The sequence below is a fragment of the Coloeus monedula genome (genome assembly GCF_965178545.1).
Source record: "Coloeus monedula genome assembly, chromosome: 10".
Taxonomy (NCBI): Eukaryota; Metazoa; Chordata; class Aves; order Passeriformes; family Corvidae; genus Coloeus; species Coloeus monedula.
In genome coordinates this window covers 20,981,458-21,006,652 of record NC_138790.1, presented here as the reverse complement: position 1 = coordinate 21,006,652, position 25,195 = coordinate 20,981,458, and the positions used below count along the sequence as shown (strand labels likewise).

Here is a 25,195-nt window from a genome sequence, read left to right as displayed (position 1 = left end):
ACCACCAGTTAGCTGTTGGTGATATTGCTTTGTTTGCATTAGTTCTATAAAATTACAATATTCTTGAGTAAAAGTGAGAGTCCTGAGAACCATTGGGCCAGCACATAGAGGAAACCTTTGCTTTTCTGAAGGTTTTCAGTTGTGAGGGCCTCTCTCTAGCTTTGCAGAGCTACTCTAGGAAACTTGTGACAAAATTAATATTCTCTGCCAGTTCTTAGCACTATTAGTGGAGTGTGCTCTGTTTCTAATGACATCGAATTTAGGCTTAAAGTCACCCATGGTGTCAGCAGGATGATGCAGTGATCTGCTTGCCATGGCTTAATGCACAGCATAATAACTAATTTTTCTCTTTTTTAGCCCTGATCACAACAATCATCAAATTATGTTTCTGTTCACTGACTGTCAAATGCACTCTTTAGACTAAGAAATATTGTATCTGATGTGCAGTAAATGCAGAATCACTTTCTCTGTTTTTTTTTCTCTGGGAGCAGAACAAAGCCACTGCATTTTCACACTTGGGTCTTTCTGGAGAGGGTGAATGAATTAAGAGTTCCTCCTTTGGAAAACACTCTGTTTAAATCATTGCACACAACTGAGCACAACAAACAGTTTTAGGGGAACATAGAAGCAAGAAAGCCACTTCTCACCGTCAGTTGTTGTTGGGAGAGGGAGTGTGAAAAATCTTGAGTTTCCGTCCTTCTTGTGCTATTCCCACTTGTAGGCTTCATTTCAAGGGAAGAAATATTTTCAGTACTATCACTCTCATCTCTTGAATTCTTAAGAATATTTAAGAGTTAACAGAAGGTGATGTGAGAAAATGCTAGGACTTAAACTACAAAATCCTTCTGTAGGTGCTAAAAGCCTAAAATCAAAATCTTACTCTTGGAGGGAAGTGCTGGTACTCAGTAGCTAAGGAGAAGAGTTATTTTTGTTGCCTTACACTTCAGTTTTCTTTGGAATGAGTAGCTCTCTTTATGGGGGTGAGGGGACACCTTACAGAATACAGTAATGAGGGTAAAAACTAGTCATTGTGATTTTTCCCATGCTTACAAATAATACTAACATAGATTAAGGATTTCTCTTCCAAGACATGGGCAGTTTGTGTTTGGAGAGGGCAGTAATGCTTTAGATGTTCCTGTCTCCTCAGTTAATTACCAAATACATTTTGCTTTGCACTGCAGAACTTCATTGATAAATAAACTTGTTTTTCTTAAACATGTCTTTTAAAAATAGAGCAACTCAAACTTGTTTATAGAAACTCAGCACCAAATCTTTGACTTCCCTGAGTTAGGTGGTCAAGGAGGAGTTTCTGTATGTGCTCCTCTGCTGTCCCCAGGAAAGGACTGTGCAACTGAGGTATCTCTTTTCTTAGCAGGGACCTGGTTGAAAAGCAGGAATAGACCTAGACCCTTTAATAAAGGCTCTTGCACAATTGTTTCAGTAACTGTCCTAACAGAAGCTTTTAGGAAAGACCACTTTGGTTTTTCACTCACGAAGTAAACAGAAAGCCACCAAAGTTCTTACTTACTCATTTCTCTGCACACAAAAATAACTTCATGTAGTCTCTGTCCTTAAGCAGAGGAAGCTGCACTAGAGCTGAGCTGAAAACCTCCACCCACTAAATGGATGTTTCAGTGGAGTGGTTCGCTGGTACTTTCCAGTGAAAACTCAGTAAATTTACTCAAGATGATGTTCAGCACTGGAACTGGAAGTCACAGCTGGGGAGGTTCCCCAGGTGTCTGCTGGAGTCTTACCCCTTTCTCTGACCCTGAGCTGGCCAGGGGCAGCTTCAGCTCACCGGCAGTAAATGACAGTAGGGTGGATGAGCCTGGTGAATTGTAGGAACCACTGACGGCATATTTTGGGCCATGAGCTGGTTATGGGGGAAAACGTAGCAATAGCTCAGCTAAGCTAACAAATAAAACAATAAAGGCGTAATTTCAAACTTAGTTCATTTTTCTTCTCTCTCTGCTTTCTTGGTAAAGATTATTTTCTGACTGTGGAATGGTTGGCTTAACTGAACTAATTTAATAATCAGGCAAGAATAAAGCATGAGCATTTTCTTTTGAACGCCTTCATTCCTGTGAACCAAGTGAAAACGTCTTTTGGAATTCACTGTTCGGATGACTGAGGTTTGGGGGATGTCTGATTTACTTTCTATAGCAAAACTCAGGACATAAATATTTTTTTACTTCTGCTTATGTGATGCTTACCTTGAGGGATGTTACTGCTTGTGGGGATATTCTTAGTTCTAAATGAGATTTTTGTGTGAATTAACATAGTTTGTTTCAGAAATTTTACTTGAAAGGTACGCTTTACCTAGCCTGAATGATCAAATGATCTTGAAAAACTCATCTTCCATTTTTTTACCCTCTGTGTTTCTGTTTCAGTACTTTAAAAAGGGAAGAAAAAGACAACACATTTTAGTTTTAAAAACAGACTTAATTGCTTTTGGATTAAAAAAATTTCTAACGCCGTTGATTAGACCGTTTTGAGTGTAATCCAGATGGTAAGAGCTAATTACCTCTTTTAAGTTGCAATTGTTTGTTCCTTTAAAATAATGCTGTATCTTCTCTTTGATTTTTGTCATTGGCAGTTGCAAATGTAAATGTTGAAATAAAACTGACTTTGAAGGCAGAGAGACAAGTGTACTTTTTCAGCTAATTGATTGCAAATGTATCAGACACCTGTTATTTGATTTATGTGGCAGAAAAGAGCAAATATTTTCTTGGAACTCAGCTGGGAGTGTGGCTGGATAAGATTATCTCCTTGTGCTGGAGAGGGAGGATAAGACAAGCAAAACAACTTTTTGTTTTGTTTAGAAGCCCTTTTTATTAAACAGTCAAAATAATATTGAAACTGCAGTGTTGAAGGAAAGCATTTTCCTTGGGGATAATCCTTGGGAAAGGCAGGGGAAGGATGGGTTGGGTCTGAGGTTCTTTGCAAAGATTCTTCCAAGGGGCGCTACATCGGCAGCAATCATTGTCCTCTGCGGTGGAGAGCTGCAAAGTTCCCATCCCAGACACTGGGTTCATAGTTAACGTTTAGTTTTCCTACGAAATGCAGATTTAGAGGTTCTTTAAAAGCAGTCGCAAACTTTCTGTGGCCTTTGGCATTTTGTCCAAAACACCTGCCACGAAACAGAGATATGCTTCATCTTGCTGCCTGTGTGAAAGTGAAAGGAGAGGGTGGGGAGCGAAGGAGCAGGAGAGCCCAGGAGGAGACAAAGCAGCCTTGCCCGAAGCACATGTTAATCAAATCAGATCAAAGGATATGATGTCAGTTTATAGAGAAACAGGTCAGGCAGGCTCAGGTAGCTCAGGAAGCAGGATACTAATTATTCCCAGAAGAAAGTCAGGTATAGGGTTACCGTGCCGCAGCTGGAAGTCAGGAGGTCGGAATTTGCACGGCGACCAAGTCCACTGGCTGGAACGGCTCGGCTCCTTTCAGGGGAGTTTATAATTTTGTGGAAATGGGAGAGAATGAGCCCAGTGCAGCAAGTGCAGCCCAGCCGGGTAAGAACGTGCAGCCTGTGGAATGCTGTGCTCTCGGGAGCTCTGGGGCATCCTTGGTCTGCGTGTGGGAGCTTGTTCTGCTGTCGGCTGTGGCTCCGTGTCCGCAGGAGGGAACGTGTCCTTGCATGTGTTTTGGGGAAAGGAGGAAATCCACCTCACTCATTTCTGCAATACGTTATTGAAAAAAATCCACTGCTTGAATTTAGGAGGGCGAGGAAAGGTCTGATAAGATCGTGTAAACATTTGGCACTGTATTGTCTGTAAAGGTTGCTTTAAACTTTGGATGATCTGTGGATGTTGGGGTTACTGTTCTGTGGCTTAGTTAAACCTTCTGCAAATGGTTTTTGGGTAGGAAGTGCTTTGCTCAACTGTTCTGCACAAATTTCGTGCCTGTTGCATGTGAGCAGGGCATGGCAGATGCAGGGAGATGGAGGATATTGTTTCTGTTTAGCATTTGTGGTTTATTCCAGGTTGTTGCTTTTATTTTTTTTTTTTTTTTCGTTTTGTGGGCTGTGCTGAGGTTACACCAATACATGCATGCAAAATAGCCCTTGTGGGCACTTGTGTGACTAACTGTAAGAACAGAGTATTCTGTGCTAGGTATTTTAAATTTTCAGTAGAATCCTGAACACAACACTTCATAAATCTTGCTTAGTCCTTCTTTTGCAACATGAATGTCAAATTTTTGCTTTGAGAAAGAATGTTTTCCCAGTAGCCCTTTTTTCTTTCAACAGGCTGTTTTAATATCCCAGAAAATAGTATCTTCCTGAGGAATTATTCCATTATTTTATCTTCTTAGCATTCAGTGTGTTTTTTCCCCTGACATTCAACCCATGCTTTTCTTTTGCTTGACTTTACCAGTCTCTTCCTGACCTCTTTCTCCTGCTTTGCACACAAGGGGTAAAGCTTTGTGTCTATGTTGTGTTTTGCAAGAATCCTTAAACTATTGTAAAATTTGCAAAAGGTTTTCTGAGAGCTGGAGTGGTAACTTTCTAGTCAGTCTATGACAAGATGTGTTACTATTTTCCCCTTGAAGTTATTCTTTATATGCATGCACACATGTAATCCAGGGGTTCAAATGTGTGCCTCAGATTCCCGTATTTAATAGGGAATAACTCCATTAATGCTGGAGCAGGTTAAGTTCACAAGAGTACTTTTATTCCACTGCCTTTTTTTCCCCTCTTTTTTTTTTTTCTGTATGTTAATAAGAATGTAGGAACTATCCAGAAACCGTTTGGTGGCAAATTAGATTTTGATCCAGATTTTAATACTGAATAAATCACTAGGAATATTCAGTGCTGTACAGGTCTAAACACCATTTCAGGCATGGTAATGAAAGAATTGGTATTGTTTCTTTCTCTCTTTTCTTCATTCAGGACCTGACTTGTGGTTACAGGGGTTTGCTGCTCAGAAGGTTATCCAGTCTAATTCCAATCTTACTTTCTGTGCTGTAAGTGAGGAGCTATGTCACTTCTGCCAATATAATCTACGAATAAAACTGATGGAAAATATTTTCAATCACGCTGTATTTTATACAGGCTTTTTGGGAACTGTGATTGTGATTCTGGCTTAATTCGTCCCTTTCCTCCATTAGCCTAAGTGAGCTTAGTCAAATGGAATTCCTCTTGGTTTGCATTAGTGGAAATGGGACAAGAATTAGGGCTGCACAATAATTCTGGTTTTTAAATCAAAATATTCTGTGTGCACACATGCAAACACACGTGCACACCCCCAGTTTCATTTTTATCAGTTGCCATCAACCTTATTTCCATTTGTGCTTGTTTTTAGAAACTATCCCAAATAATTGGTGATTCAGCTGGTGTTTTTTAAGGAAAGAAAGGTGCAAAGATTAACATTACTCAAGATACCTGTCAAAACCACTGCTAGTGAAGCAACTTGGGTTGCTTTTCATGTTATTTATTTTTAGAGAACTTTGAGGCTTGTATGAATTACTAAAGGTGCCAGATTGACAGCCCTGGAGGCTGGCTTCACTTATTCATTAGCAAAAGAGATACGGCCTGGGCAGCAGGTGCACAAACCTTCTTGCTGTGCTGTGCCCATGGCTTCAGTTCTGCTGTGAAAAAAAACCTGGGTTTGAGGATCCAGGGTTTCAGTCCTGCTCCCTCCTTGCCTTTCCCTGCAGCATTTTCTTCTAATGGTGTTGTGATGATTAGGCTGGAGCACTAAAGACTATGCAGAGCCCTTTATTTGATTTCCCCCAGCAGCCGTCAGATGGGGAAGGAGGCTTGGGGCTTACATAAGTCAGTAATTCTCGCCATCTGGTCAATCAGTAAATAGAAGGTCACTCTGCCGTCACAGCGTTTTTGTTTTGCACCAAGTACAGTAAGCCCAGAGAATAAATTAACCCTTGGTTCTGTTCTGTTGTTGTTTTGCTGCTTCTGGAAATGGTTCAGAGCCCATTCCCGGAGCCTGGGTGTGACAAGTGAAAAGAGCAAAGCTCTGAACAATGGGGCTTTGACTGGCAGCCATAGATTGATTCGTTGTTGAGGCAGTGCACTGAGAGCCCTCCAGAAGTGCACTGAAACTCGCTGAGAATACCTTGTATTTTTGTGGTGGTTTGGGGCTTTTTCCCTTTTTGTCGTTGTTGGGTTTTTTGCTTTTAGAATCAAGATCCATTGCCTTCACACGAGTAGTTGTTTTTAGTCTTCCCGTGAATTAAGTACTGTTTACTGGAGAATGTGACAATATAAGCCCCACAAGATGCAATTACTGTAAATTTTAATTTGATGATATTGTACATGAGCTGTAATTGATTATACACTGTATTGTGTTGCTAGATGATGGTAGCAACTTTGGTGGCTTGCTAAGTGTGTGTAATCTGTGCTTGCCTCTGGCCCACAGAGGAGAGAGGTGAATTGAGAATTTCAAGTTAAAACAGCTTGTTCTTTTGGGTCTTGAGAGGCACAAGTAAGTGAGCAAGAATGAGAGGAGTCATATGAGCATTATTAATAAAACATCCTGAAAAATTTGGGTTTTATCAGGCCTCCCTTATGTGCTGTTTATTAGCATAACGTAAGCATTTTTATAACTGGTTTCATTATATATATATTTAATATAGATATATGATTAAACAACTGTATTATTTCTAAAAGCAGTTTCCAGCAAGTTCAGATTCCCTCCATGATTAATCTGGGCTTTGGATCAGCTCCGAGTGTGTGTTCCTTAGGGTTTGTTCTTGTGTTCTGATGTTGATTTTTAGATCAATATATATGTAGTCTCATGAAATATTTACAGACCAGGTCTGAAAGAAGCAGCTACTACTTTTTGCTGAGAAAGGTGATAGGAAAATATCAAGAGCCTACATAAAGATCCTGGCATGCTTGCGTGTAGCAGTGGGAATTGAGAAGGGAATGTCCCAGAAAGCAAATTTCCATCTCAAATGTCTTTCTTGCTGAGAGGGCTTCTTGGCCACTAGGTTTACCCAGCTTGCCAGACTATATGAAGAATTTTCTTTCAGGTTTGTGTTTTTGAGCAGGATTCTGAATAATGCTAATGAATGCTGTAATCAGCTGCAGTTATTAACTGGGGGGTTCTCTGACAAAAAGTGGTAATTCAGAAGGTGCATTGTAAAAGTGCTTCCTCTCCCCTTGGCGTTGGATGACCTCAGCCCTGCAAATCGAGGTTTGCTCTGTGGACAGTTATTCACAGAACATCACTGGGTCCCTTTTTGGCTCTTTTTGAATTATAATAGCCAGGGTTTCCTGTGACAGCATTTCTTGCACAGCTTGGCTCTATTCCCCAACCAGGTACAGTAACAATGGGTAATTTAAAATAATTCATTTTATTGCTACCTCCTGTAGATTTTTGACTTTCATTTCAAAGTGATGAATCCAGAGAGCTGGAGAAGTATGTTCTGATCACTATCCTAGTGCTGTGAAAAATACAAGATTTAAATAGTCCCACAGAGCCATCAGCAGCGGGAACAGCACAGAGCACTCTTTTTATTTCAGCTGAAGTCATTCTAGCATTTTCGGGGTGCTTTTAACTCTTTTATCACAGGAATATCTGGGATTTTTTAGCTTTCACTTTCCAGTTTATGTGTGCTCACGAATCACGATTTGAGATTTCAGTTCTACAGAAATATTATCACTATTATAAACATATTAAATCTGAGAAAGCTGCATAAACTGAAGCATGATGAGACTGAATCTGTCTGCAGTGGTGAGAATTGACCACAAAACTGGGTATCAAGCCCAGGACTTCCAGCTCACAATCTGCTTGGTATTATTGTGGTTTTGCTGTTATGATCCTTTCTAGTTCTTAAAGGTGTGTTGCAGATGATTGCATCCTGATATGTGTGCCTGAAAATGAAACAAGATAGCAACATCTTGCTGCAAGAAGTAAAAGTGAAATTGAAAGTAGTAGATGTACAGCAAGAGGATGATGTTTGCAAAGTGTCTGAAAACTTTTCCTCATAAAGCTGCTTTAAACTTTGAAATCCTACCAAATGTAGGAATAAACCCTTGTCAGCAGTAGGCTCTGTCAGGTTCAGTGTTTGCAACTAGGGAAGTGATCCAAGGGAAACTGTTGGTTTTTCCCCCCAATACATCATTGTTCAGTGTGTGGTAAGGGTTATGTTTATTTTGGCTGCTCCTGTACCTCTTTTCTGAAAGTCAGTCACTTACAGGAGAAAAGCAAAGAGTGGAGTTTGGCGCAGTGGGAATATCAATGTGATCTGAGCAGTTCAGGCAAAGGGAATCTAGTTTTATGTAAACTTCTTATGCAGATATGAACTAGTTCATAAACTAAAGAGTGCTCTGCATTCATAGCAGGTCCTGAAAAGCTCTCTTTTTTCCTCCTTCTTCAAGTACTGGAAGTTTTCTGGAAGTGGCTGAAAATTTTTCTCTCTCTCTACAGGAATTTCATTCCATAGCCCTAGTGGAAAAAGGTGGTGATGGTGAGAAGTTTTATTTTATTTGTCTTTTTCCTTTCCTTGAAAAACCAGCATCTCCACTGATGACCACCACAGTGTCCTAAATGCCATCATGTCTTGCAGTGAGTTCTTGAGACGTATTTTAAAAAGACAAGCAAGGTTGGGTTTTTGTTGCAATGTCATTCTGATCCAGGTCTTTAGAATATTTTTTCCTGGTTGTTTGGTTTTGTGTTGGGTGGTTTGCTTGCTTGGTTCTGTTTCCTACCCACCCCCCCTCAAGGCCTGGTCTCTTAATTAATCTCCTGGTTGTGGGATATATAGAGCTGAGACTAATAACTGCAAAACTGTTCATTTTGCATTTAGTCAGCAATCAGAGAAGCAACAAAGATCGACTTCATGTACACCAGGCAAGTAGCTAGAATCCACTGCAAACCAACGGTGAGAGAGTCTCTTCAAAGAGACTTGTTATCTTCTTCCCTTTTGAGAAAAATGTGCATGTTCTGTGTGGTGTTGGAGCTTTCCAATCAAATTTTTAAATTCTGGGGTTTTTAGGGTCCACTCTCATGTTCCAGCTGGTGGAGAGCCACAGGGTTCCTTTGGGCCTGCCTGGTCCCAAGGGTCAGCTCTCTTGGAGTGTTGCTGCAGCTGCCTCTGACTTTTTCTTGTTTCATGGTTCTGGTTATATTTTGGTCATATCCTGAAGCTCTTCTTAGCATTCAGGAGAATAAAAAGCATAAGCTAAAGTTACTAAATCTATCCCTGTAGAAGCAGTTAGAGAAAGTGGAGCTGTGGTTTTTAGCCCAAATGCTACTGTGAATCCATAGTGCTAGGCATAATAGCTGGCTTTGTCAATTTGTATATATATTCATCTTTTTCTTCAAATAGTGGTTTTAAAAGTGGCATTTCTGCTGTCTGTGTAAGCTCAGATTTTCTGTGCCTTCATAACACAATTAAGTTTACCACGTTTTATTCCTGCTAGCCTTGCAAAGAGGGACTGAGTCAGACTATATTTGTTCTTGTGCTTCATCAGCAGATATGTTTACCAACTTTCTAGTTTTATTTGTGAAAATGCAGTGAAAGTAATGGGGTTGCACTGGTATCAGAGGGTTTAATTTGGTTTGTGTAGTTATTAGCACTGATTGAGGCATGAGCAAGAAACAATCCTGTTATTCTTACACTGCCCAGGGATGAGTTTTTACGGCTGACAGCAAACAAATACCTATCTTTTCACTTTTAAACTGCGTCTATTTGACCTGAAAGTCTGAAGTTACAGCAAACCCAAGTAATGGCAATGATGATTGTGCAGAAGAATTGTTGCTTCTCCTTTCTTATGGATGTGATGTGTCGTTGTCCTTGATCAGCTCTTCTCTCTTCTTTGCTGTCTGTAATCCTTGGGTAGAGGAAAGCATAGGCAGACTCTTTGGGTTATAAATATAAAGCCATTCCCATATGGCAGTAAATTTAATTTAAATTGCCATATATTGCTTCAGCTCCTGGCAACACCAGTGTCTCTGGCACCCCCCTCCCTGGGATGCTGCCTTCATGGGGCAAAGGCACTGTGAGCTCTGAGGGACTGGAAATTCAGTTCTCTGGTAGTTCATGGGCATTGTGGCTGCTCCCTGTAAATTGTAGCACAGCTTAACTAGCAGAAAATTATATAAACCCATGTCTTCTGCATACCTGAACAACAAAATGTTTGTAACTCTTGCTCTCCTGATACAGAGAGTTCTTTCCTAGTTACTGTTTCCATACTTACCAGATTACATGTAAAAAGCATAAAATCCTTTATATTATCCATAAACATAATAACAAATGCTACACTACATAACTTAGACTTAGTCAATAATTCTAGACTTCGCCTGAGGGGTTGAAGAGGAAATTATTCCTGTTACAAATTTTAATTATGCCATAAACTCATGGAAATAGCTATTGATCTTCAGCATCTGGCATCAGAAATGTCGCCTGCTTTTCTTGGTTATTTAGTTTGTCAGTAGCATTGTCATATAGGATAAAAATAAAAAATGTCACAGGAGATGAAGATGTACCATATGCAAATGAGAATATTTTGGTTTGTTTATGTACTAAAAATATTTTATTGCTGAAGAGTTTTTTGTTTCTTACCAGATTTTTTTAGCTATCTCCAGAGAAATTTGCATTTGAGATGCAAGAAAGCAAATTCTAATTCTATCAAAGACTCTTTCTCACCATGGGATGCTGTAATGTGTACAGTGTGTTTCTTGTCTTAGAGGTACATTTAAATTTGGAATTCAATTAACTTCTCTGTTGTGGAAGAATTATAATTTCAAGGACCAGATGAGACAAAGGCTGGAGCCTTACTCTGCATTTTTTTCCTTGAACCAGGGCTGTTAGATGATGGTTGTCAGTGTAAAAATTCTAAGGCCAGCTTAAAATAGTAACCTTGAAATTCTGATCTCCTCTGAAATCAGTGGCTCCTCATCACAGTGAGCTCTTACTCAGATGTTTCAGAGTGGAGGGAGAAGCTTTTTAAGAAGTTTGAATTTCAGAGCAGGATGTGCTGAGAACAGAAAAAGAGAAATGCAGACCACCTTTCTATTCCACATAAGGCCTAGAACCAAATGTGTTGTTAGGTGGCATGTCTGCTTGTGGTTCATGAGGTTTGATTGTAAGTGACCCCCAAAAATAATTGTTTTAGGTGACTGGAAATACTGCTGTACTCCAGTAAAACCTGAGTGCAGGTGTCCTTGTAGGCAAAGTAGCATAAAGCTCCCTTTCTTTTCCCATGTCCAAAATGGTCTTTGAGGTAGATGAAAGATAGTCTTCCCTGTCCAAGAGAATTGGAGCTACATAGGTTAAAATGGGTTGGAGAGCTCCAGAGAGCTGGCCCTTGGAAGGACAATCAAGGGCAGCTCACCACGATGACAGAAATATAACAGAGGCTCTCTGAATGCTGAGCAGGTGCTTGGGAGACCAGAAGCACTTTGTGCTTTCCCTCCAAATGTCTGAAGCAAGGAGGGAATTTGTGTGGTCCTGAGACAAAGGAGTGCTCTTGGCTCAATGCAGAGATACAGTGAACCCAGTGTTAGTGCCAAGCACTATGTTGATACATAGATATTAAAAGGAAGGATGTTTGTAAAGCTCTACCGTGGACACAGGCTGCTCTGTGAAGGAGACTCCTAAGAACACCCTTGAGAAATACTGTACTTTTCTCCCGATTACAACAAGGGATGGAAGCACTTCTGTCCCTTCCTGCTTTGGTAGTTTTACTTAAATTCTCATCTTCTTACCTTCACCCTGTGGTGAGCCATGTGATACCATACACGACACCTGAAGTTTCTCAAGCTTTGTGCACAGGACTGTGACCTCTCACTAAAGAAGTAAACTAAGCAAAGTAGGACAAAGCTGACTTCAGAGGGGCAGCTTGTGGTGGCTGTTGCCAACTCTTCGGCAGGAAATTGCTCCCCCTAAGAGTATCTGCCAGTGGTGTATTGATGCTTGAACCCTCCTGGCTGCCTTTACTCAGCCTGGCTTTGAAGAAAAGGGATAGAAACAAATACTGTTGAGGCTTGCAGGCATTTGAGGTGGCCAAGCTGACAGGTTGTACTCCAGCAGGTAAACGGAAGCCTATTAAGAGCACACAGAGACAAAATGTGTTGTGTGAGCATCAAGTGTTTTTTGGGATGGACCTCAGTGAGGCAGACAGCTGTGGCCGATTCAAGGACACGGAGCAATCAGGCGGTTTCTGAAGGATTTTGCTGGCAAGTTCTATCTTAAATGTTTTCATGTAGGACTGGATGTCTAAATCAAAGCTTGCATCTGCATTCACTTTACAGAGCAGGACTGAGGTGGCATCTCCATCTGACTGCAGAGCCCTCTCAGCAAAATTTAAAACACTGCACCATCCCCAATTTTGTGTTCTCTGAAGAGCCCTAGCACTACTTGAATAATACTTTTTTGTCTGCTTTCATTCTCTAAAAAGAGTGAAATGTATGAAATGTGTGCAGTTTTCCCAGGGAAAAAGAGTCATTGAAATACCCAGTTCTCTCTCTCTAAAAGCTTCCAACAGCTTCTGAACCCAGACCTGCAGTTACCCTTTAGCTGTTTAATTTAGGCCTTGTACTCCAGGAAAGTTCTGCCATTTATATGTTCTGCCATTTATTTTGGTGACAAAGGGAAGCTCAACACCTTGAAAAATGTAAGCTCTAATTTTTATGTACTCGGATTTTTTTGTCTATTGTTTCTGGCTGGCAGGTCAGATTTGTACTGCTGCCGTACGCAGCAACTTAAAATTCATGTTGGTGTGTCACTGCAGTTACTACACTCCAGCCACTACACCAGAAAACTATTAATTTTCACTTAATGATAACAGAAAATGTTTTATAATAAACTGTGAAATAACCTAATCATCTGCAGAAAGTGTAAAGATTTTATATTAAAAAGCAATTAAACTTTGGGGTTTTTGTTTGTTTTTTTTTCTTTTTAACAAATTGTAAGACATGCAATTAATTGGCTTTTTCTTTGGAGGGAATCTGTGCTTGCTATAGCGTGGTGTCTGCTATAACAATAGGTGTCTGTCACTGAATTTTGGAATATTTACTTGCAGGGAGAGGCTCTTTATGGTAGGAAGAGAGAGAAGAGTGGCAGCTTGCACCTATTAAAGCTCGGTGCTGTCTTGTACTCTGAAGACTCAAAGCCAGAGATGGGCTAAGAAAGGACTTACCTCAATTTTTGGTTGAACAACAGATTTCCTCTGTGGGCTTGGGTTGCCCCTTGTCTTGCTTTGTGAAAATCACTTGCTTCACTTTTTACCTTCGAGTCTCATTTGAGATCAGCAGCAGGAGCTGCCCGTGCTCTGCAGGCAGTGCAGGGTTAAACTCCGTCAATAGTTCTCAAGTGCCTTTATCTTAGGAAGGTAAATACGATAGGCAAGGACTACTGACAAGTGCCTTTGTAGGTTTAATTGGCTCATTTCTAACAGTAGAAGAGAGTGTTCAAATGGAATGGAAAAAACAAGGTCTTCTGTGCAAAAGGAAGCTTTTCTAAACTATGGGGTTTGAACGAGCTGAGCTAAAAATCCAGAGGATGAATAAAACTCTGACTATGAAGGATGGGAAGTGAAAGGCTGGGAAAGAATGAGGAGCAAAATGAACACGATAATTTGCCCAGAAAACATTTGTGCTGCAGTTGTGGTCAGTTGGGAAACCTGGCAGCACCAGCCACTTCTCTTTGCGCTGATAGGAGCCTCAAATGAGGGAGTAGGTTTCCACCTTGCCCAGAGTGTTCCTTGTCTCAAGACAGACTTTTCCAACACCCAGTTGGCCGTACATCCAAAACACTCCAGGCACTATACTAATAATAGGATTATAAAACAGGTTGGAATGCGAGTCTGGATGTAATTATTTATGTTCCCTCCATCCCTTGCCGTGTGGAAGATTCAGGGCAGGTTTCTGGGTGAGGGAGGGATTAGTTGCTCCAGTGCCATGTGTACAGCAGTGAACACTTCTCCTTTAATCTCTTGCTTTAGAGTTCAATGTCAGACTAAGTAGCTCTAAGCACACTCCACAAGTGATCCAGAAGTGAAAGGTTCCCTGTATATAACTTCAGTATTGTTTCTTACTCTGCTTTATGACATTTCCAGTTCCTTTTATAATGTAAATATCTGTTTTCTTTGTGCATGAATTCTCGAGTATTTGTAGGGATTGTTTCGGGGGGAGGGGGGAGGGTGTGGTTTTGTTTGTTTGTTTTTCTTTTATTTTTCTTTTTAATCGAAGATGGAAATTTATCTAGCATAATGATTTGGTATTTGTTTGACTAATGGAAATGCTAAGTATTTGAAGATTTCAGGTATCTTGGGGAAAAAATCCAGCCCCCTAAATTTACTTCAGTCAAATGTTATCCCAAATGCAGTCTTTCTTAAGTGTGAAAGCTGAAGTTTGGCTTGGAAATGCAGTGCATTGTTTTGTTTATTCTGATATCGTTGCATTTTGTATTTTTAAGGTAAACTGTATCCTCCAGTGTTGACATGGCTGTCTTGGAGTCAGAAAACAGCAGGTGCTGACATCTGTCTCTGCTGAAGGTGCCCCTTCACATCTTTTAGGGACATCTCAAGGGTCCATAAACCAGTCTTTCACTTACCACTGCACTCTTCAGCTGAAGATCAGAGATTACAGGTTACACATCTGGAAATCCTGTCCCAGAGTTTCATGGTGGTGCAAGCACAGGAGCTAGTTGGTCTGTGACCTGAAGCCCATGGCATGTGGAGGCCTGGTGGTGGCTGGGAATGTGTGTATGCACAGGCAGTACAGTGATCTTGCTCTGCCTACAGCTGTTCTCCAGAAACCAGGAGCACTCAGAACGAACTCTCTGCCCACCCTGGGCCCTTCCCAGAGATCAGGACAGAGACAAACGAGCAGAGCAGTGAGGGAGGGTTGTGCAAGACCTTGTTGCACATGTTCTGTGGTTACACACACAGGAGCAGTGGTTAAAGTTCACCATTGTTTACAGACTTAGCTTATTGCTGAATTCACCTTTTAAAAACTTAGGGTTTATGGTTTTTGCCTTTCCTGTACATGGTTGTACTCCTAACCTAGAAAGTTAGTGGTACATCCACAGGCAATAATCATATTATTTCTCCTACCTTGGTCAGCAAACCTTTCCTGAGCAGAGTCTGCAAAGGTGGAAGAGGTGTGTTGTGGTGTTGGCTGGTTTTTTTTCTCCTTTAGATCTTCCCAAAAGCAAGAGAAAAATCAAATTGGTTCTGAGACCAAAAGGAGTAGTATTAGTGTCTAGATACATGTAGCCTCAGAGTACTGTGTTCCCTGGTTTCTTTTATTTATGTAAAATTGTAGCTTTCTTTCTGTCTATTCTTTTGTCTTTAATGCAGACCAAAAGGAAACATTTTGCTGGATTTAAGGTCTGTGTCCCAGTTCTGCAGCGTGGATGATTCCTGCTGTGCTCTAAATGAATGAGGATAAGGTCCAGTAAAACCTGGTTTGTCTGTTTGTCAGCTGTTGGGTTTAAGAAATTTGGATTGTTCCTTCCCAACCCTCCCCCAGTTTGGTGTCAGCTGCAGCCATTTGAACTGCATTGCAACTTTTGTGGCAATTACAACAAAGCTAAAAGATGCAGGAAAGAAAAATCACCTTCATATTTCAGAAGAGATGTTTTTTTTTTAAAAAAAGCTTTTCTGTTGTCTCAGCAACAGATGTTTGTTTAAACCCAATCATGAAATTGTACTCAGATTTAATTTATTGTTTAATTTTGTACCAGTCTTTAGTAAATAAACTGCCTTGGGAGCAAGTGAATCAGAGTTTTCTATATGCTGAAGTCTTGGAATGAGGCTTCTTTCAGCAGAGTTCAGCATCCCAGGAAAAATAACAAAATTGCTGATAAAGCAGGCTCATGTATATAGATATTTGTCAGGGTTTTAAAAATGCAGCAACCTCAGTTTGCAGCACAACTCTGGTAAAGTCTGAGTAGTTGAGTTCAGTCCAAATCAAATCTCAGTCTTCAAAACTCAGGCTTTTTAAAAGTGGAGTTTGTGTTGTTTTCTCTTTTTTTGGCTGTGGGACTCTGGCTGTGTTCAGGCATTTCATCCTCGCTGCCTGTGAGTGCAGACAGGTCCTAAGTGGAGGGGATGAAACCCAGCTGGTATCTTTCAGTTATTTCTGGCCAGATGTGAAATAGCCCACTGAAATTTCATGATGGTCATCTTGTTTTCCTTTATGGAAATTCTTAGCTGATAAGCAAACACAAATCTTTGAGAATGAGGGTTTGAACTGAACCCAAGCTTTAAAACTTTTCCTGACTTGCAGCAATATACTTCAACCAATTACAGGCATTATAAGCACAAACAGACGTGTTTGTTTTTGCTAAATATATTTAGCAAGTTTGTCCTGATAATCATAGTCTATTTGAATTCTTCCTCTTAAAGACTGCAGTAAAAATGTCTGCATTTCATTTAACTCACTTTATCTTGTGTATATTTCTCATTCAGAATTGGAAGAGGGAGTATCCAGTCCACCCAGTGACCCATGTCTAGATTTGCAGGGAAACAAAAAAAAAGAATAATTAATGAAATTGACTGTTTCCATCCTGAAATACGTTACTAAATACAAAATTTAGGTCTGAAAAATTCATTTGAGAAAGGCAAGTTGCAGTTGATTGTGTATATTAAAAAAAGGGTCATGTTTATTCTGTTGGAGTGCTTCTGTTTGACAGGCTGTTTATAGCGAGCATTTTTTCTTGTTTTCTGGTTTTTTATGGCATTTCTGGGCTAAAAGTTGTAATTGGCCATATTTTTTGTTTTGTCTTGGTTTGACTTTGGTATTTGTTTTGGAAAGTGAATGTTTAGGTCTTTGAATATGCACATCTGTTGTGAAGATGGAAAACTGATAGAGGCATGATTGCTTACTGTAATAGGAGAAAATTAAAATCCTATATTCCATGGAGCAGAATAGGAGCAGAATGCTGAGACAGGCCATTTGAAAAAGCAGAATTTTAAATGTTCCTGGGTTGTTCAGTTATCATTTGTAAACCCCGTAACCGTGAGGCATTGCAGCCATTTTAAATTACTAGTGTATAAATGTTTAAATTATGCCAAGTATAAAGATAAGCATTTCTATTATGCTTCCGAATTTGAAGATCATCAGTAGCTTCCTATTCTTCATAAAGTTCAATTTCATGCAAGAGTAACTGATGTTTTCAGCTGCAGTCAGTGATGCTGGGGCTCTGCAGAGCTGTTGGGTGGTGAGGGAGCAGGAGTCAAAGAGAAATAATGTACAATAGCCTATGGTTAATTTACTAAGGCCATTGTGACAGTGTATCCATATCGTGTTATTAAACACAAACATTATCATATTAGTCATTTTGTGTATGATTATGACTGTATAATTACTGTATTTTATATACCCAGCTTTGTGCCCATTAGCTTTTAGTCTTAAATCATTAAAGACAGATTTTAACTTCCACATGAATATGAATGCTCTTTTTTCTTAATAAGGTCAGTCTTTTTTAAAAACCTCAACATCCTGCAGATGTTGCCTTTATCCATTATTAAAGTTTCCCTTTCTCCAATCAAAACTTAACATTTCTAGACAGTTTGTTGTCTTTTTATGATTAACTGAAATTAGGGCATAGTGAAAATGTGTTTTTAACTACTTTAATAGTCCTATTTGAAGTTATTGTCTTCTTTCCCATAATGAATCAAATTTCTAATGATTCTTCCTGCTAACTAATTTGCATTGCTGTCTGGCTGCCTTGCATTTAATCAGCAAGAGTAAACTGCTAATAGATCTCCAGGAATCTGTCAGGAGTATCAGTGTAGCAGTGTGAGTGCTGACAGGGCATGGAAATACCCTGGAAATGATGGGCTCAGTCCACTGGAGATTTCATCCCATGTCAGAAACACAGTGACTGGCATCTCAAAATCTTCAAGCAGGAGATGCAGTAACCCAGATCTGTTGTGGGACATTGTGCTTATCTAGGAACCCCCTTGCTTTTTGCCTGGCTTAGCATGCTGTTCTCGTCCTGCTGTCTACCAGCAAGCAGCAGAAATCTGTTTATTTTGGTAGTAAGTGTTAACAGAAATGCCTGGTTTTATACTGCTGTTGGTTTCCATTCACTGTGCTAGGTGAGGGTTGTGAGTTGAGTTGGAGTGCTTGCATGCTTAACTGCAAAAATGACACTTGCAGCTAGTTCTGAAAAAACCCAGCTGGGGGTTGGACACTTCCTTTGGTAAGGACTTCCTACTTACAGAAATAGTACAGTTTGGGGGACATTAAATATTAGACAAAAGCTCAGTGGTGAAATGCTGTATTCTTAACTTCCTGTTCTTATATTGCCAAAGACCTGGTCCAGTGTAAGGTGTCCCTGCCCATGGCAGGGGGTTGGAACTAGATGGTCTTTAACATCCCTTCCCACCCAAACTATTCTACAATTCCATGATTCTATGATTAATAGTAGTTCATGCATTTACAAAATAAAATGTGTTAAAATCATTTAATTTTTTTGGTAGAAGCCCAGAGACTGCTCAAACATTAGAGGGATTATTCAGTCTTCATCCAATACAATAATTAAACCCAAATTTAAAACAGTAATTGATCATTAATCTTGGGAAAGATAATTAAAATCCTGAAAGAAACAACAAAAATGTTTTTTCTTGAGTAAGGATTTCCATCCTCTCTATGCCTTTCCGATAAAGAATGAAAGGCTTAATGAATGTGAAGAAAAGAGAAGGAAGAAAAATTGATGGTAACTGTGGTCTCTGTGTGGTTGCATGGCATTTGCTCCAGTTGGGCTCATACAGCTGTGGAACAAGGTAAACTACAAGTATTTGGAATAGTCTGAAGTTTCCATGGTCAATGCTACAAGGAAAAAAATGTTATGAGCTGCTAATCCTTATTTAGCTGGTTTGTTTTCCAAAATTGAATACTTGGGGGAGAAGAGATTGTAGCATTTGAATGGTCATAGAACCATGGACAGGTTTGGGTTGGAAGGGACCTTAAAGCTCATCCCATTCCACCCCATGCCATGGGCAGGGACACCTTCCACCAGACCAGGCTGCTCCAAGCGCTGTCAAATGTGGCTTTAAACACTTCACTCCATCCCCATCGATGCCTCTGCAGGTCTCTTTGGCTGCCACGCCACCAGTGAAGAGAGAAATTTGAGTGTTTTCACCCGTCTGGTGAAACACCCTCTTAATTAAGTCACAGACAATAGGATGAAAAAATGACTCCTTTGCTGTTTCCATTGTTGCACATACTACATAAATGACAAAGCCTTAACTTGTCATTACTTCTTACAGTTTAATCTTGCTGTTGGCAATATCAGGGTGTAAAAGATATGAAAGCATATTGCAGTCTTACTCTTCAGTTTTTTTTCCCCATTTTTTTCTAGCAGATCCCAGCACTATTTGAAGTTTAAAATATGTTTTTTAAATCTGTCTTATAGGGATGTTTGTGTGTCCTTTCTTTCCTAACTTTTGAGCCAGCTTGGCTGTGTGCTGTGTTGGAGGGAGGGAAGAGAGAGGGACTTTGTCAAAGAAGCTTCATAACCTGATTAATAAAAATGATTGTTGTACACTGCCTGCATTAGGAAAGCATTAAACACTCATTAGGGCTCTGAAATGTTATTCATTATGAACCTGGCTGCACTTGGCATACAACTTTTATCTGGCACGTTTTGATACAGTAATAAAAGTGTAAATTACAAATGGGAAGATCCTAAGAGCAAAAATAACAAACAAATCAGTATTTTACAGTCCCTTTCCCAGGCAAAATATTTTTGTTCCATTCTCCTGTTCAGAGACAGAAAGCTAATCCTACCCAAGGCACTTTTTAAGGTGCTCACAGAACAGATTATTCCATAGGGACTCAACCTGCAGTTACAGCTCACAGCTAATGTGACACCATATATTAAAGTGGTGAAGCTCTGCTGAGCTGCAGCCGAGTGGCACCTGTCTGTGGGGAGGACAGGTGCGTGACTGAGAGGATTTTTTTCTAAATCTGAGCCTGAAGTGACACATCTGGATCCTAACAGGGATGTCAGTGATCTGTTGTCACGTTGGTAATGCATCAGGGCCCTGGAGCCCTGTTCTGTCGTGTCCCTGCAGGATCCCACACTCCTCTGACTCCCAGGATGTTGCACGCTTGTGGCTGGATTGAAACCTGGCGAGTCTGTGAAAATGAAAACCCTTTTTTCACCCTTCTTCAGTTTTTCCGCTTGAGTTGTGCTTTGTGTCAGGCTCAAGATTATTTCAGGTTCTGTAAGTACTGTAAGGAGTGAACTGCTCCATGTTACTTTAACAATGCAGGGATCTACAAAGCCTCCTAAAACACTGCCAGTGCTGACATACACCTTGTAAATGTGAAGTTACTACAAACCCCGGCATCTCAAGGCTGTTTTTATTCTAACACCTACTTGGCTGTTCGAAGGTCACTATGGGCTGTGCCTCTCTTGAGAAAAGTGTTTTGTGCTGGGTACACAACATTACACAGGATTTTATTCAAGAGGTGCTGGTAACAGACTTGATTTGCCAGTTTGCTGGATGCTGGATCATGTTTCCTGTTTTGCAGGCCCTTCAGAGTAGAAATTGGTCTAATTTACTTCAATTTAAATGTTAATGATCCTCTTTTTCTCAAAGCAAAGGGAAATATGCACAATCACTCTGAAAATAGAGGTGTATTCTCCTGACAGTCCCAGTAATAACTTTGTGTCTAAAAATCCCTTTAAATAATTGTTTTACTACTTGGCATTAAACTATTTCTTATGTAGAAAACTTTTGAAAGGCATTGATCAGAGTTTAAGATTTCAGACAATTTGATAATATATGTACTTACATGAAGACAGTAAAATGAATAAAAATAGTTTGCTTTTGTTGTTGGCAGGTTCTTTTTCTAGCTCTGTAATAACTCCCAAGTGCTTTTCAAATTTTGGGTGTGGAAATGTCAATATTTTATCAAATGTTCAGTGAAGTTTTAATATCTGCTTTATTTTGAAAACCTTATCCATCTGGGTTTATATAATAGCACATTTTAGAACACTTACTTAAAATATGTGCCAAATCTGCTTAAAACCCATGTGCCACTACAGTAGTAAGGAATGCTGAGCTTGATTTCCAACTAAGTATGTAATTAGAGCAGAACCAGGCATATGTGGTACAAACTGGTGGGTAGAGAAGAAGAAATGTGTGTTTGGGGAGCACAGGCACCCTGGACATTGTGGCTGGTTCCTCAGCACTGCTTGGGAGTGAAACCAGTGTGAGGGTACTGCTGCTGTGAAAACATGGCAGGGACTGCAGAGCTCTGTGTTCTGCCACACTGCGAGCAGGGGAAACAGGTTTTGACTGCTGGTCCTTGTGACTTGTGACTGCCAGGCTCTGACCAGTGCATTAGAACAAAATACAGTTGCAGAGGTGGTGCTGGAGGGGAATGCTGGTGGGCACCAGGGATGAGTTAAAATCTTCATAGCAGGCTGGACAGGCTCTTTACAGTAACGGAGCTGATGAGAATTTAACTATTGTATTCTTCAAAGTATTCAGAAAAATAGTAGGTTTTTTAACAGGTGGCTGTTAGTGCCTGCTCTGTTATTTCCCTTTTTCTTTTCCTCCCCTGTTCCCTGGAAAACAGGGTGAGGGTCAGCTTGTGATCTCCAAAGCTGCATTCCCAGCACCCATCTCCTCTTGTCCCATTTGTGTCATGAAGAACAGAAAAGATACCAAGGATTCATGCTGGATAAATTTAGATGAATGTTAATATGAATACAAATAGTTTTACCCTGTCAGGGTGCTCCTGTGCCTTTCTTTTCTCCTAATTTTTGTGTTGCAACTTTGTGTTTATTTTGCAAGACGGAGGGAGGATTTTCCCTCTCTCTGATGAAGTGGTTTGTAAATTTCAGTCATTTTAAGTTGTGTGCTAATTCACGAAACAGTCTCATGTCTACCATCTCATATACAGTAGTGTAAAGAAAGTTGATTGCTCTAAATAAAGGTGATGTGGATATTACAGAAAATGCTTTGTGCATTTGAACTTAAGAAAATACATCTGCTTGCTTTTAAAAGGAAAGTTGTTTCTGTTTATGTTAACAGCTGAGGTTGCCATTAATTTCTATTTTGTTGTTCAAATACTCTTAATAGGCAAAGGTGCTAAAACAGCTATAATTACATCACCACATTTGCTGCTTGGAATATTGTTTATTGGCTTTGGATGAGGTGTCTTAATTACTTGATTGCTGTATTTTGGATTTGGATAAATGCCTCTTCATTTTTGTGGCATTCCAAGTATGATTAATATCTGCAAAACATATTGAAGTCATTAGGCTTTAATGTTCAAAATTCTTCTTTTTTTTGTCAAGATGGAAGAAAGTGTCAATAAGAAAATAATTTTCATTTCAAATGAGTGCGCATAAATATGTAAAAATTGAAAAGCGATGAATTGTTTTTATGAATTTTAATGGCTGGCATGGTGCTGCATTATGCCAAGGGAACGAGTGGCATAAATTACAGTAGTCTATTAATTCATATCATTTTTGTAACTCATTTCATATGTGCTGGTTGCGCCTGTGTGCAGCCTAGACAAGTTGTTGTTGCACACGTTGTGAATCTTTTCCCACAACATTGAAACTCATCCACACTAAACTGGTATGTGGTGGCAATTTTAATAGCGCTGATCAAAGCTGTAGCAGTTTTTTTGTAGAGCTGGAGGAGAGGAGGTTTGCTCTAAGTGGTGTAAGAGAAAGGATGTAACAAGCACTGATACATTTTAATGCTGTATTGGCATTACTGTGGTTTCCTGCTACCATTTAACTACATCAAATTTTTCCACTAAGTTAAATAAATGTTAATGTATAAAGTAACCGAGTAAATTTATATGTTTCATTCTGCATCTCCCTTGCTGAAAGGGATGTAGGGAAAGGCTAAGTTGACAAAGTGCTATTAATGCTCTATATAGTTAGTTATTTCACATCTGTGGTAGGGGTAGAGCATTGTACATGGTAACAGGGAGAATTAGGGGATGATTCAAAGTGTATAACGCCATTTGAATAGATGCCAGCAGACAGGAATTTAGTGCCTTCCTCTAAAATCGCTGATCAGAGCGAATCGTGGCGTTCAGGGCAGAACAGGACAGCGGGTATAGGAAGGCATGTGTTAAATGGAAAGGTCACAGTTGTATCTGTTATCTAAAAAAAAAAAAAAATTAACAAATCCTCGTTCAAGGTAGCTGTGGTTTCAGATATAGTCAGAAGGCTTTGGGAAGCCCCACGTGCTGAGCTGGGGAGGTAATTATGGCTGGTCAGCTTCAGTGACTTTCTCCAGCACTGCAGACTGTGCAGGTTCAAAGCAGAGTCGTGCTGAGCTTCAGCGGAGAGGTGCTCGTGGGGGAGAGAGCAGAGAGGGGGCGAAGCTGAAGGGGGGATGTGACTTGCAACTGGCAGAGGTGTTTGCAACCTGGTGGCCACACACTGAGGCAGTGGACCTTTCCAGGGATTTTTGAGGGTAACAAATGAAAAAAAAAACCCCTGTCAGATGGCCTGAATTTGCTATACTGGGGTCTGAACTGGCAGGAGAAAACTTGTAGGATCAATAAACTGGAAAACCACTTAGAGCTTAAGTGTCCAAACCCATCCTCAGTGAGATTTGCAGGAAGATTAATTACTAATAACTGATTGCATGCTAGATTACTTGCCTACCAACACTTTAATTAACTGCAGTTAAAATTTTCAGTTTGGAGTGAACTTGGTACTGATGGCTTCCCACAAAGTTTTATCACTTTGTAAAGATACGGTGCCTTTTGATTAAAAAAAACCAACTTCCTGTTAAAAAGAAAGATGAGAAAAATTCTCTGTCCAGCTGCTTTTTGTTTTATCTATCTTTAATGGGAAAATTAACCTTTGAAAGGTATCCAACTTTTGCAGAAAGCAGAATCTCCATTCTCTGGTGTATTCAAATATGCACAAATGGGCACTGTAGAGCAGGGAGCTGGAAATCAAACATCCTGTCACAGCTATAAAAGGTTATCACACACTGTTGTACAAGACCTTTGCAGAAGTTATTTTATTAAAGTATTAACTCAAGACAGTATTTAAGATTATTCCTAACTTCAAAGGTAGTTAAAATAATATATTAGAAATTGAGTGTAAGCACTGATCTGTGGATTTAAATCAGTAAGTTGCTGAAATCAGAAGACTCAACAAGTTCACTAACTTCAGTTATCCCTGAAGATAAACCTTGATAATTTTTTACAGCTCTGAGAAAATGCAGTCTGTGATTTTTCATTGATTTGAATAAAATTATGTCCCGAAATATATTCCTTTTGGAAAAAACCCCCTCTTCATTTACCTCCCCTCCTTCCTGTGCAATGCAGTGTTGGGCCATAACACAGGAACATTTCAAGAAGTGGACGTCACATCTCGATCTGAGGCTGGTTCATCTGGCTGCAGGCAGCCTGGCGGTCCCAGGTTACTCAGTGTTTGTGTACATGTTGCCACATCATTTCACATGGCATGGTGGCAACATGACTCTGAAAACAGGTTTGTTTCACTGGAGTGCAAGTACACGTGGTGCAGGAAGCTGTGGTGCCCAGGAGCAAGGTTGGTATGGAGCCAACTGCAAATATTTTTCCAAGTATAATTATTCTTTCTTTTTAGGTATGTTCATAGAGAAACATGTCTTTCACTTCAGAAAAACTGTCAGCATTCTGTTGGTTGGCCATATAAGAATAAATGTGTTTTCATTCTAGGTGTCCATTTAACAAAGACACTTAGAAGTCACTGGAATAAAGGCATTTCTTTCTTCCTGCAGCAATTTTCAGATATGACCTTGATTCTTTAATACATCTTCCAGGATTCCAGCTCACTCCTTATATCAAAACAGGTCTTCCTCCTTGTCCACTTAATTTCCTTTATGCAAATCGTAACCCATAGAAAAACAGCAAACATAAGAGTCAAATAAAACAAATCTGTAAAGAAAATCTGTTCATAAATGGAAAATGTGAATAGATTTTAGAAATGAGACTGTTATTTTCATTACACTTGTGTCTGTTTTTGTTTCCTGAAATGGGTCGGACTAATATGAAAGGTTACATGCACTATCAGTAGGCTTGTGGGGTTTGTTTCTAGGAAAGAAAAAGCTCTGCAGCTTGGAGATAAAATATAATGTAGTAGTTGCTAAGGTAACTGCATGCTTTTGTGAATAGTGGAACAAATTAGGTGAGCAAAACATCTGTAAATTGTCAATAGGTAGGTTAGAGCAGCCCTCAGCTGCTGAAGTTTAACCTCTTCGGACCAGCCAGGGAAGCCAAGGGTTGAGGAG

The 25,195-nt window shown here is 39.9% G+C and overlaps 1 protein-coding gene across 1 annotated transcript in view; it reads left to right on the top strand.

Annotated features, from left to right (window-relative positions):
• Positions 1-3,472: 3,472 nt before the first annotated feature.
• Positions 3,473-25,195, top strand: part of NAALADL2 (N-acetylated alpha-linked acidic dipeptidase like 2) — a gene marked incomplete at both ends in the record, with an annotated part of 311,905 nt that continues 290,182 nt past the window's right edge. The window contains one exon of the mRNA XM_082287835.1: positions 3,473-3,515. Within this exon, the coding sequence (XP_082143961.1) occupies positions 3,473-3,515 (43 nt within the window). The remainder of the gene's footprint in view (positions 3,516-25,195) is intronic.